The 14,567-nt window shown below is 43.5% G+C and overlaps 1 protein-coding gene across 4 annotated transcripts in view; it reads left to right on the forward strand.

Moving 5' to 3' along the window:
- The window catches only part of GOLGA1 (golgin A1), a 91,505-nt gene that overhangs the window by 45,229 nt on the left and 31,709 nt on the right, over positions 1-14,567 (forward strand). For 3 of the 4 annotated variants that reach the window (XM_068248197.1, XM_068248195.1, XM_068248196.1), the window contains 7 exons: positions 1,112-1,240; positions 5,210-5,379; positions 7,284-7,395; positions 8,646-8,741; positions 10,298-10,423; positions 11,683-11,778; positions 12,014-12,109. In XM_068248197.1, coding sequence (XP_068104298.1) covers positions 1,112-1,240; positions 5,210-5,379; positions 7,284-7,395; positions 8,646-8,741; positions 10,298-10,423; positions 11,683-11,778; positions 12,014-12,109 — 825 coding nt within the window. The remainder of the gene's footprint in view (positions 1-1,111; positions 1,241-5,209; positions 5,380-7,283; positions 7,396-8,645; positions 8,742-10,297; positions 10,424-11,682; positions 11,779-12,013; positions 12,110-14,567) is intronic. The other variant, XM_068248198.1, reaches the window with a different exon arrangement.

Here is a 14,567-nt window from a genome sequence, read left to right on the forward strand (position 1 = left end):
TTCTTTGTTACAGTTTATAGAAGTCCTACAATAAATCTGCAGCATCTACTTCCTGGTTTCATGGGAGTACAGAACAAGTTAACTTTCAGTTCAGACTGAGCTGACAGCTCAAATTACACTTGTGATTACTTGCAAATAAGGGCGAAATAGACAGGCTGCTCTCTCTAAATACACTTGGGGTGTATTTCTCTCGGTTTTCCTGGTCTACTGTGCAAGAGGTTAGGTCCGCTTTAAGTAAAATTGTAAAGAAGCCAGTTACTTACCTGGGGCTTCTTTCAGCCCCTGAAGTCCTCCTGGTGCTTTGCTGTTATTCCACACTGCACCACTCCCTCGGTGTCCCCTTCCGTAAGCTGGACAACTCAGCAAGTCAGCTGCCACCGTGTATGCATGGCGCTGGCCGCGCACCTCCAGTGGTCGAGCTCCCATGGCCAAGAGCGTTCTGTGCATGAGCAGTAGCAATATTCTACCTTTTTTTTCTTTGCGCAGAAAAAAAAAAACACCTGCAGAAGTCTCACTTGATGCACAAAAAGAATCATATCAGTACTTTGCCTACCAAGCTGCCACCTGATATATTCAGATCTGTGCCTGGAGTTTGCCTTTTAGCCTCTGTTAGGGCTGGTGCACACCGAGCGGCTTTTTGGGCGTTTTCAGATCCGCTTGCGGCTGCGGATCTGCTTGGTCAATGTATCTCAATGGGGTGGTGCACACCAGAGCGGCAGGCGTTTTGCAGAAACGAAAAATGCCTGGGTGAGGCATTTTTTGGATTGCGGGTGCGTTTCTGCCTCAATGTTAAGTATAGGAAAAACGCAAACCGCTCTGAAAAACGCCTGTTCAGAGCGGTTTTGCAGGCATTTTTGTTACAGAAGCTGTTCAGTAACAGCTTTACTGTAACAATATATGAAATCTACTATACTGAAAACCGCAGCAGCAATCCGCAAAACGCTAGCAAAACGCCTCATAAAAATAAAAAAAAGCGTTTAAAAATCTGCTAGCATTTTGCGGATCTGCTAGCGGGTTTTGGTGTGCACCAGCCCTTACAGTCATTCCTTTGTGTCAGGATGATGGTTAGTAATAGTGGTAAACTCTTTTTTAACAACATTTTCCACTACAGGAAAAGAAGCAGCTGTCCAGTGAGATAAAGCTCATGAAACAGCAGAGCCTTTCCTTGTTCCAAAAACGAGAAGATCTGGACGAGCTTGAAGTATTTCAGCAACAAGAAATGGCTAAAGTGAAACATATGGTAATCAATGGACTTTAGTTTTTACCAACCATATGTAATATTGACACCAATGTTTAGCGCATTAACTACTGTAGTTCCGGAGCAGTGTTATGCCTACTCCAGGGCCGTTGTGTTGCAATGGACCATGAAATCAAAACACAGTGCAATTTTATTGCAAGGATACAGTTGTGCTCATAAGTTTACATACCCTGGCAGAATTTATGATTTCTTGACTATTTTTTATAGAATATGCATTAAACTTTTCTTTTGCTCATGGTTAATGGTTGGCTGAAGCCATTTACTGCCAAACAACTGTATTTACTTTTTTTCAAATCGTAATCCCACCCAAACTACCCAAATGACCCTAAATAAAAAAATTCACATACCCTGGTGATTTGGCCTGATAACATCCACACAACTTGACACAAACTGGTTTTAGGGCCCGTTTCCACTTCGACGATTTCGCCGGCAATTCTGCAGAGTTTCCCCGCACATGATTCGCACGGGGAAACTCTGCCATAGGGGATGACGGGGCCGCGGCGGAATCGCTTGCAGGAGCGATTCGGCCGGTACCCCCCGCAGAATTCACCGCGGAGGCTGCGAATCCCATAGCCATGCATGGCACGGCTCATGGGATTCGCCTGCGATCCCGCCCACCCGCTCAGTGCCTCTCGTAGACGCACGCCGCACTAGTGGAAACGAGCCCTTAATGGCTTCACCTGTGATCTGTTTGCTTGTAATTAGTGGGTGTATATAAAAGGTCAGTGGGTTTCTGGACCCCTGACAAGACCCTTGCATCTTTCATTCAGTGCTGCACTGATATTTTTTGGGATTCTAAGTCACGGGCGGGGGGATCTGTGGGAAGAGGTAGTCGAACGCTATAAAACAGGAAAGGTACGGTATATAAGAAAATATCCTTGGAATTGAGAATGCCAATCAGCAGTGTTCAAACTCTAATTAAGAAGTAGAAAAGTATTGGTTCTGTTAAAACCACAGCACAGGCAGGTAGACCAACTAAAATTTCAGCTACAACTACCAGAAAAATAGTTTGGGATGCTACGAAAATCCTCCCCAAAAAACTCCAGGTGAAGTACAGGACTCTGAAAAAAATGTGTGGCAGTTTCAAGATGCACAATAAGGAGGTACTTGAAGAAAGACGTTCTAGTTGCCAGAAGAAAGCCCTCCGCAAATGCCACAAAGTATCCCGCTTACTACATGCCAAACAGCACAGAGACAAGCCTCAAACCTTGACCTAAAATTTTTAACTTTTTGGCCACAACCATAAACATTATTTTGGGGATGTGTAGCATGTAAAATAATGTAATAATCTTCCTTAAAGGGAACCTGAATTGAGAGAAATATGGAGGCTGATTAATTGAATTTATTTAATGCTAAACATTACCAGTTGCCTGGCAGTCTTGCTGGTCCTCTGCCTTTAATACTTTTAGCTATAGACCCTGAACAAACAGACAGATCACATGTTTCTGACAAAAATCTGACAAGATTAGCTCCATGCTTGTTTCAGGTGTGTTATTCAGAAACTACTGATGTCAGAATGATCAGCTGAGACTGCCAGGCATCTGGTACTGTTTAAAGTGGACCTGAACTCTTGCACAGGACAGAAGGAAAACATAGAGAATGCATCCTGTATGTATTTAGAGAGTTTAGCCTGTTTAATTCCCCCTCATTTGTGGCTAATCACAAGTTGTAATCGGATCTCTCCCCTGTGTCACATGACTGCCACAGCAGAGATGGCAGATAAGCTTATTTGAAAGCACAGTCTGTTAACAATTTGTCTGCGTCTATGAATCAGGAAGAAGAAACAGTGCAGTTTTATTGCAGGATTAGCACAAATTAACATTGTTTAATGGTTATTATGCTGTTGTGTATCTTTTAGAGCAAAGAGGACTTTCTGAGTTCAGGTCCACTTTAAAAGGAAGTAAATATGGCAGCCTCCATATACCTCTCAATTTAGGTTCCCTTTAAGGTTTATTAAGGGCTTGAAGTAATTCATATTTGACCTTTAAAGGGGCACTACAGCGAAAAACTGTAAAATTTAAAATATGTGCAAACATATAAAATTAAGAAGTACGTTTCTTCCAGAGTAAATGAGCCATAAATTACCTTTCTCCTATGTTGCTGTCACTTACAGTAGACAGTAGAAATCTGACAGAAGTGACAGGTTTTGGACTAGTCCATTTCTTCGTAGGGGATTCTCAGCAAGGCTTTTATTCTTTATAAAGATATTCCCTAAAAAAGGATTTAAACAATGATTTTGGCCAGCTTCCCTACCCCCTGCACAGTTTTTGGCAGTTGGAGAGAGCAACTGCCATTCACTAAGTACTTTTGAAAATAAATATATCCCTGAGAATCCCCCTCTAAAGAGATGGACTTGTCCAAAACCTGTCACTTCTGTCAGATTTGTACTACCTACTGTAAGTGACAGCAACATAGGAGAAAAGTAATTTATGGCTCATTTTACTCTGGAAAAATGTACTTCTTATTTGTATATGTTTGCACATATTTTAAATTTTACAGTTTTCGCTGTAGTGCCCCTTTAAAGAGAACCCGACGTGTGTTTAAAGAATGTTATCTGCATACAGAGGCTGGATCTGCCTATACAGCCCAGCCTCTGTTGCTATCCCAAACCCCACTAAGGTCCCCCTGCACTCTGCAATCCCTCATAAATCACAGCCGTGCTGTGAGGCTGTGTTTACATCTGTAGTGTCAGTCTCAGCTGCTCCCCCGCCTCCTGCATAGCTCCGGTCCCTGCCCCCGTCCCTTCCCTCCAATCAGCAGGGAGGGAAGGGATGCAGGCGGGGACTGGAGTTCTGCAGGAGGCAGGGAGAGCAGCAGACTGACACTATAGAGATAAACACAGCAGCATGGCTGTGATTTATGAGGGATTGCAGAGTGCAGGGGGACCTTAGGGGGGTTTGGGATAGCAACAGAGGCTGGGCTGTATAGGCAGATCCAGTCTCTGTATGCAGATAACATTCTTCAAACCCACCTCGGGTTCTCTTTAAATCTGGGTAATTAGTCTGCATTTTTTTTTTTACTTTCGTGCCAATGAAAGCCAAGATGCTATAGATTTGAAAGTGTAGTCTGCAAACTGTATACAAGCCAGTTTACCTTCTGGACATGGCAGACTGTCTGCTGGCACAAGATCTGTTGGCTGTGTTTTGGAAGTCCTGTACACACGTTGGATTATAGTTGGCTGAGGCGACAGATAACAGCCTCAATAATCTGGCAGATGTACAGCAGCCCCTGATGGCCAGAGATAGTTTTGTTCTCCCCACTCATCTCGCCCGCTGCATGATGTCACATATACTGCAGTCTCTTGGCCCCATGCTCCCCCCCCCACGTTGCAACAGAACACACTGTTAGTCTGCAGACTAAGCATCCTGTTTGTACAGCCTAAGCTCAGCGATGTCACCCGTGGGATCAGGCCCAAAGCTTGTCGCGCAACATCCATCTAGCACGTGTACTGGCCTTAAACAGGTTTTTCATAGGAGTGTCAGTACAGCAGTGAATGGATTTTGTTCTTTCTCATGGCAGGTCACAATGGATATGCAGCACCCTACTGTTCTTTGGTCAGGAATCCACCCCTTCTTTTGGGCCAAGGGTAGATATTCAACAAAAAGGTTAAACCTCTATTTATCAGTATTTTGGTCAACATCAACTCTTTCAGCTGATCAAAATGTCACGTCTGTGGCCACCTTTAGGGCTTATTCATACAGGATGCTTTTCCAAATAACGCATACCACTGGGCACTGCTGCGTCCTGCCTTTTGCTGTCAGGGTGTGTTTATAAGCAGAGTGCACTGCATTGTTGTGAATGGGGTGCTATGGATTTGAGCGTTGCTGAACAGTGACCACAATTTGGTAATTTTGTGATTGACCCCATTACACTCACAGCTAAGGGCATTGGACTGCCAACATCACAGAGCAATGTACCTGCTTTAATAACGTATTAACATATACATTTCAGCTATTAAAGAAGGAAGAGTTGTTGAGTAAAGTAGAACAGGAGTTGGAACTGCAAAAGACGGAGGTGGAACTTTCACGAGCTGAACTTCAAGATGCCCAAGAGTTATCGGCCAGGCTGAGAGAAGACCTTCAGGGACTGCAGGAGGAAAACGACCAGCTATCTCTGCAGAGGTGGGTGACACAGTGCAGCAGTAGACATAGATGTAAAGCACATATTATGACTGCCTTCTGCCTCTTGTGGAAATGATTGAACTGATTATTTACATGAGCATTAGTGTTGGTGTTGAATCCGGGTTTCCTAATTTGGTACTCACTTCGGTACCTCAGCTAGTGGAAGGGGTCATGGGGAGGTCACTCGTGGTGCGGTTCACGCCGTGCTTCATGAGACTCCAATGCTCCCTCCTTTCTCCTTCTTTCAGGAAGTATCTGAGTCACGTGAAGTGCGGTGTGGTCTGCAATCCCATGGCTCTGTCCACAAGCTTAGGTACTTAGGTACTGAAGTGTGGTGCGCGGCGTAATCTGGGTTACCGAATTAGGAAAACCGGATTCAAACACCAACACTACTGAGCACCTTAAAGGGTGCCTAAACTGAGTGAAAATGTATATGATCATACCTCAGTGTCCTTCTAAACTATGTGGCCTCTAACTTCACCAGCTTCCCCTCTGTGTTAAAGAGAACCGAGCAGGTCAAGATCCTTAACAAAAAGCTTACTACCTGATCCGGAGTAGTGATCTTTGGGGTCACAACGCTGGAAAAGCATCTCTGTGCTCTCCTTCCAGAGCACAGAGTAGAGATTAGTATGGAGGGGGAGCAGGCAGAGGAGAGCTAGTGAGAGGCTCTTGGAGGCAGGTAAGGGGCGTTATGCAGGATTTCCTCTTCTGCAAGTGATTCCCCCTCCCCATTACTCTGCCGACAAGCTTCCTGTGCAGGGACTTTCAGGAGAGGACACACAAAGGCATGTCCTTCCGATGTGACGATGCCTCTGGGTCTCTTTTTTTTTTTTTTTGTTTGTTTTGTTTTTTATTACACTAAAACTCGCCTCGGGTACACTTTAAAGAGGAACTTTAACCCAGAATTGAACTTCATCTCAATCAATAGCAGATACCCCCTTTCCCATGAGAGATCGTTACCTTTTTTTCTCAAACTGATCATCAGGGACATCTGTATGGCTTATATTGTGGTGAAATACCTCCCACAGTGTGATGTCAGAGCCATGGTTCTAAACGTTTACTACCTGTGAACCTCATTGCATTATGGAAAATAATGGCTTTTTCCAATTGCCAAGAACTCTCAGTAAACTAACATTCTGCAGAGGTCACCTGACAAGACTAAAGAGGTAGCCACCTGTGATAAATTTCACAACGATGCAATTCCAACTTAGTCACCGATCAAGTAATATTTTCCAACTAGAACGATCAACTGAATCAATTGATTTAGGCCAAAAATTGTTCAGCAATCATTTGCAGCATCGATTTCTAGCAGATTTGATCAAATGATTGAATTGGCGTCCTTAACTACTTGCCGACCGCGTCATGCTGATGGGCGTGGCCCAAGCTGCGCGTGCATCTCCTGCTCAGGGGGCGGAGCAGAGCTCCGCCTTCAGTCTCCGAGCAGCAATCGACGCTCGGGAGACTGTTAGACGGCGAAACCGCCGTCTAAGTACTGGTACAGTGCAGTGATCTGCAGCAGCGCTGTACTGGGGACAGCTGTGTGACACAGCTGTCCCCCTGGGGGACTTAGAAGCGATCCGCTGTGATAGGCTGAAGCCTATCACAGCGGATCGCTGTAATAGGCAGATGGAGGGAGGGAGGATAATTTACAAACAAACCTGGGGGTGATCAGACCCCACCAACAGAGAGGTTAAGACAACTTTGTGAGCCTAGCCTGCCAGATAACAAATCAAAATACAAAAATGGTTTATATGCAGTGCTCATAATGGTAAGCTTTGCATATATGCTATGCTCCCTGCAGTATGTATAGTGAGAAAAGTACAGCTTTAAGCATGCCTATATTTTAGTGATTATATTTACTTTCAGGTAGCTAAATGTTTTTATCTTCTCTTTATTTCATTTAGGACAGACCTGGCAGCGGCTCAGGAAGGGGCAGAGAAAAAGATAACAGAAATGGAACAGAGACAGCAGGAGCTTCAAGACTTCATTCAGCGGCTTTCCGTAGACTTGCAGAAGGTCAGTGAGTGCCTGAAAACGTCATTTTTAATTTTTTTTTACTTTATTTAAAGGGACACCGAGCAGTAGATAAAAATGAAATCAGTACTTACCTAGGGCTTCCTCCAGCCCACCGTAGGCCGCGAGGTCCCCCGGTGTCGTCCTGGCTTCTCTCCCAGGCCTGCTAGCGACTTCATTACCGGCGACACCCGGGCCGAGTGATGACGGCCGGCGTGACAGTCCTGCGCATGCGCGGTTCAAGCCCACGTTGTCCGCGTCATACTGCGTAGGCGCAGTAGTTCTGCGCCTGCGTAGTATGCCACTGACAACATGGGCTTGATTGACAGTGGCGCTACATGCAGGTGCAGTAAGGACGACTTCGAGGTCGTCCACTGCACCGTGCGGGGACCCCAGACCGGCAGCTGCGTACGGAGCGAGCACCGTGGGACAGACAGCTGGGAGGGGCTAAAGAAAGGTAAGTAAATCAGATTTTAGATAAAGTTGGTTGATGATTCCTTTAAGGGAACATATTCACATGACACAGTGGCCTCAATTCACTAAGTTTTATCAAACACTTTATCAAACGTTTGATAATTTACCTCATGGGTAAAATCTAATTTTGAATTTACTAAGGTGTTATAGTTTTATTGAACGTTAAAACGTTCAATAAAGCTAAAACATCTTAGTAAATTCAAAATTAGATTTTACCAATGAGGTAAATTATCAAACGTTTGATAAAGCTCCGTGAATTGAGGTCAATGAATAACTAATATAATGTTACCAATGGGAGTGATAGAACAGCATAGTTGTACAAATTGTACATAAAAAGGTCTGAAGAAACATATAATGCTCAGGAACAACACTAATATACAAACATTAGGCAACAGAAGTATATAATATATCTTGTATAACATACTGTATATTATTATTATTTATTGTATTTATAAAGCTCCAACATCACACAGCCGCTGGACAATAAATATATACAGTGATACATATATATTTTTAGCCTAACAATGGCATGTTCTAGAAAATCGGTTTATTCCAGTCACACATTTCCCCTCAGCATACACAGATATGACTAAATACACATTTTCCTTGTTGTCTCACAAGTGTCAGCTGACTTTCTGTGCAGCACTGCAGACACGATTTGATCTACTGCTGCTTCTGGTGCAGGCACGCAATCACTCTTATGCCCAGTTAGCTTGTTTTTCATTTTCCACTTACTATCACAATATTTGTCGCCATATATATTGTTACTGTGTTCTCAGGCCCAGTCTACAACATGCGGTAGTGAGAGGAGACTAAAAGAAGTCCAGGAGGAATACGAAACGCTAAGGTTGCAGCATGAGCAGTTCAAGTCCAAGGTATGCTTTTCCATTGATTTGTTGTTGTTTTTTTTTTTTTTCGTTTTTTTTTTTTTTTTTTTTTTGTCATGGCCGGTTGTTTAAATAGCAGGGTGTAGACTTGAATTATTGCTATTCTTTACTTTTTAGTCTATTCTATTGGAAACCACTAAACTATATTGTGTGTGAGTTGCCACTGATTCCTTCAGCATACATACATTTGGTTAGGTTCTAAAACAAGTTCTGTTTGAGAGCCTTTCTCAAGTCTATGGGGCAGGCTCGGAAGTCACTACTGCTCAATCCTGAATTGGCTGTTCTGGCGGGGTGACTGGATGCGCAACAGCGTTAAGTGAGCAATCAAACAGCTTACCAGATCTACCACCAATTCGCCAGCGCAATTCTTGACCTCCACCGTAGCCGTGATGGCATGTGGCACCAGGTGCATGTGTAATGTTGCAAGCGCCTGGTGCCATGTGGTACAGGATATTGTAGTGACTGCAGACACGGCAGAGGAGGCCAGGAATCATGCTGATGGATTGGTGGGATTTTAAAGGGACCCTGAACACTTGTTAAAAATGAAATATTGACTTACCTGGGGCCTCTTCCAGTCCACTGTAGGCCGCAAGGACCACGGCGTCCTCCTGGCTCCTCTCACGGTCCCAGCTCCATTATCAGACTACTTCGGCCCAAAGTCGTCAGGCCTGCTTCCCGCTTCCTCAATTAGCGTCCCCACACTGGCCGGCATGAGAGTCCTGCGTGGATCAATATTAGAGAACCGAGCATGCACAGGACTCTCTTGCCAGTCGGCATGATCATGCGTAGCCGGGAATGCTAATTGAGGTATTGGGCCGAAGTCTTCTGATAACGGAGCCACCAGACGTGACCGGGAGAGGAGCCAGGAGGACGCCGGTGAACCTTGCTGCCTACAGTGGGCTGGAGGAAGCCCCTGGTAAGTTAATATTTCATTTTTAACAAGTGTTCAGGGTCACTATAAAACGCAACATGGGGGAATACTTTACACTTGGGAGGACACTGACCGAGGGCATGTCTGCTTCGACCGAGATTTTCCAGCGTGTCCGATCGATCCTCTTGACTGGTTTCGGCCCAAAATCAATTTAAACAACAATCGGACAGACATGTTGCGGCACCAGTTTTCCTCTGATTCGATAATTTTATTAAATCGGAAGGTTGATCGGCCCACAAAGTCACCTAATCTATGGGCACCTTTAGAGATCACTTTTGACTGGACAGACCCTTTACATTTTTACAATATGTTAATAGAAATCTGAATATTCTTACACTGCTCTGTGTCTGGCTTCTTGTAATGATCGACTATCTCCATTCTACGGTTTGTAGCTTCTACCCTTCTCTCCTCTTTATGGTCTGTTTTGATTGCTATCCCCTAAATTATGTTTTTCCTTTTAATAATCACAATTGTGAAACACTGCTGTATATAAATCAGAGCATTTTATCTCTTGTGGTTATATTGATTAGTATGTTGTACTGTTCTTGTTACGGCTTGTACAATAAAAACCTGCTGCTATAATAGATATTTGGGGGTTATTATTATGTTCCAGGTAGCAGTTGAAGTTAAAGAAAAGGATGCACTAGTAGTCCGACTACAAGAGAAAGTCAGCTCATTGGAGAAGACTCTTGAAGGTAGTTTCTCTGGCGAGGAAGGTCTACAGAAGCTGCTGAAGGAGGTAATTACACTGCAGAATCGATGCCTAAACTAGCATCTAGTTATGTGGAGCAGCACTGTGGTGTAGTGTTTAGTGCTCTTGCCTTGCAGTGTTAGATCCCTGGTTTGAATCCACACTATCTGTACGAAGTTTGTATGTTCTCCCCATGTCTGCATGGGGTTTCTCTGGCCTCTCTGGTTTCCTCCCACATACCAAAAACATACAGATAAGTTCAGTGGCTTCCCCCTAAATTGGCCCTAGCTTACGATACATACACAACACGATACATACATAGACATGTGACTATGGCAGAGATGAGATTGTGAGCCCCTCTGAGGGACAGTTAAGTGGCAAGACAATATATACTCTGTACAGCGCTGCACAAGATGCCAGCGCTATATAAATCCTAAATATTGTAGGGAATGGTGGAGCACTTCTCTTAGATACGTTGTGATGTGCTTCAGTAAGTCTGGCTGCACTCCAGATCGAAGTCGGTGAAAAAGATATCTGACTGGCACTATCAAATCAATGTAATGCTTTTTTTATTTCATAAATGCTTTGCAGCAAAATACAGCGACGTTTCAAAGCTTACACTTCTTTATCAAGCTTAGCTGAATTTCTTCAGCTATACTGTTGTATCCCTTTATAGTAAACTACAAGGGACCAGGGAAAGTAGTTTACAGTATCAGAAGTTGACTATATCAAAATTGGTCATACATTGTGTACAGATGTATTATTTATACGGATGTATTTGCTGGGACCTGGGGACTGAGTTTGCTATATCCAGTGGTTTATTATGCCAGAGTTTACTATAATGAGATTCTACTGTATTATGCTTCCGTGACGAACTACCTACTAAAATATATGGGTGGGAGTTGTTGAGATCCCCTATTTTACTCAACGTAAACTTTATCCATAGATGGTCGAGCGGTATTGTCTCACATTGTTCTTTTTGCTCCAAGACATTCTTTGCTCCATCATTGCCATTCCACCCAACAAGATGCAGACAATTTCTACTTGACATTTTTATGCCAAAAGACCAATCTGATCCCACAGAGGCTTCGTTTATTGGTCCGTTTTTCAAGCTGCATAAAAATTAGCATGAAATCTTTATCAGCTCGGTGTTATTTGCATCTCATTGACTGCCCCTAGAAGTGACCAATTAACCGTCACTTTTACCAACAAGTATAGAACGTGTGTCAAAGCTGTGGCACTGACATTTACTTGAAAGCAGATGTGTTTGCTGTCTTACCACCTCCTTTTGATGTTGTTCTCCTCAGAAAGATGCCCTAGAGATGAGACTAGATGAGACCAGACAACAGCTCTCAGAGACACAGACTCTGCATTCAGATACGGTCGCCCAGATGGAATCCCAGGTAAACATGTCCTGACTGCGCTGATGTCATGCCGCTATTTTACATGAGCATTGTTCATCTTGCACACGTAGATGCGTATTTAAAATAATCCAATCAGCATTTTTTCCAACGGCTTTACTTCAGCTTCCTTTTTGTTCAATGAAAGAGCACGGTGTTAAATATTCATGCTACAGACAGCTGTTTTTTTAGGCATAATAAATGCATAACCTGCCTTGTCACTCCACTGTTTCCACAGGTGGCAAAACTGAATAGCCAATTACAGGAGACACAGGATTTTCTGCAGCAGAGGGAAGAAGAGATCTGTCACTTTAAAGAGGAAAGTTCTTTAAAGGTGAGGGGTTTTTTTTTGTTAATGATGCAAGCATTTACATTGTACAAAATTCTACAGTTTGTCATTTATTCCACACGTGTCAAATTGTAATAAGAAATTTAAGGTACCATTGATGATATTGATAATATTGAACTATACAGAGTATTCAGCTATATCTCTGGTGAATCGACTATAGCTTTGTGGGTTAATTATGCAGCATCAGTAGAAAGAGCCAAGAGGCACATCTCATCATTCAGATTTCCATGGGGTAATATGCAAAGTGTATGGAGGAGAAAGGGGGATGGGGGCGATTATGGCTGTGCTTTCAGTCCACCTGTTCTTTATGTGATGAAATTCTGATATATAGCCTTGATGTGAATATATCAATTTCTTGCAGACATTTTGATCTATTTTTTATTACCCATGCAGTTTCCATAGTTTCCATATAACAGGCTCTGCCTGTTCAGTAAGCCAGCACCTATTCAGTAGGAGACCTTAGGCAAGTCTCCCTAACACTGCTACTTCCTATAGAGCGCGTCCTAGCGGCTGCAGCTCTGGCGCTTTGAGTCCGCCAGGAGAAAATCGCGATATAAATGTTTTGTCTTGTCATATTTGCTTTTATGCGCAAGTCATATTGTCGGGTTTACAAATTACAAGTTCCCAAAGAACAATGTATCTGCTGCATAGCTGCTGTATTTATATATTTAAATCTATCTAGGAAATTCCCAGAGGGAAATTTCTAGAGTTATTGCACAGCCTATCTTTTCATATAGGAGCCTGGCTACTTTGTTTTCGGTAGTCTGTGATCAGGTTTGTGCATTCTGGGGTGTTGGGTAGGCAAATTTGGGACTTAGAGATAATTTGGCCTCGATTCATCATTCTCTTTGAGATAACTTTTTCCAGTTTGTTAAATTACCGAATTCGAAGTTTAGCGATTTTTAGTTGTATTCATCAAGGTTTTTCCTCATTCGGTGTGAATTCGATAACAATTCGGTAACCATTCGGTAACGTGTCGATATTTCCATTTTACAGCGGTAATTTAACACAAGGCCATAAGATTCCCATGGAATTGTGGGTAAAAGGCAGTCCTTTGAGCACTACGTAGCAACATTCTGAATAGGGCTTTACACCTGGACCAGGATTCTGAAAGTGGTTGGGACAATCCCACAATTTGATAGGAGCCTTTTCTAAAAAATTATAGTGCAGCTAGCAAATTAGTTAACCCTGACACTGCCTGTGTTCTCTTACAAGATGATTCAAGAGAAATGCAGATGTCGTGTTATAGCAAATAAATCTATTCTCTTACAAATTTACATGGTTGCAGACCTTATTCTTGCCCTTCTGCGCCTTTGAATCACTCTCAGCTGATACATAACCACTTCAAATGGCTCCATCTTCTCTGTCAGCAATGATCTGACAGGAATAACGACAGAGCAGTGAAGGAGATAACTAATCCTAAGGCTTCTTGCACACCAAGACGTTGTGTTAGGTGCCACGTTAAGGTCGCATAACGTGCACCTAACACAACGTATGGTGCTGCAAAAGCCGACGGTAGAGTGAGCCGCGTTCGGCGGCTCGATTCCTATAATGTCTCCCAGAGTGGCGCTGATTGGCCAGCGGGACCACGTGATGCGGAGCGAGACACTCCGCATCACGTGGTCCCGCCGGCCAATCAGCTGCCGCCAGTGCAGTGAATATTAAGTAGCCATGTGCGCGGCTACTGTAGCTGGCTCTCCCCGCCTCCTCTCCGCCCCTCACTGCGCATGTGCAAACAGTCTAACGCGGCTATAGCCGCTCCAACGCCGTAGCATGCTGCACTTTGCACCGAACGTGCAGCATTACATGTAACGCAACGTGGGCTGTGTGAACAGCCCACTTGTGTTACATTGCTGTGCGTTGGGGGAGCGTTACAGGCGCACTAACGTGCGCCTGTAACGTCTTGGTGTGTAAGCAGCCTAAATGTAACGCTAAACCACGCCCACTTTCTTTTTCATGAATTGCACTTTATTCCGTTTTAGCGAATCGTTACCGAATCGTTACCGAATGTTCGCTAACAGCTGTAGATAACTTTGATGAATCCTGAAATGAAGTTAATAAATTCGGTATTTTACCAAACTGTTGTTAACAAATTTGCTAAGTGTTGATGAATCGAGGCCATAGTGCCCGCCAGGACATGGGACAAGTGTTTGCGTTAATATTTGCAATTTTTATGAAATGCACAGGTGTGCACTGCTGAGTAAGAAAACATGGAAAATATTGCTAGAACCAAGTATGGATTGGGTATTTGCTCCACCCTGCTAAACAGCTGTTCACGCCATGTGCTATGCACAGTACAATGCAGGAAAAAAAAATCAGTGATGACTTATAGTTGGAGTATCTTTTTTTGTTGTTTGGTATCTTTGAGGCTGATTTATCAATACAAATGCATAGTATTTTTTTTTCTGCACCTGTCCTGGTAAATCAGCCTCATAATGTGTTA

This window comes from Hyperolius riggenbachi, chromosome 8 (genome assembly GCF_040937935.1).
Source record: "Hyperolius riggenbachi isolate aHypRig1 chromosome 8, aHypRig1.pri, whole genome shotgun sequence".
Classification (NCBI taxonomy): Eukaryota; Metazoa; Chordata; class Amphibia; order Anura; family Hyperoliidae; genus Hyperolius; species Hyperolius riggenbachi.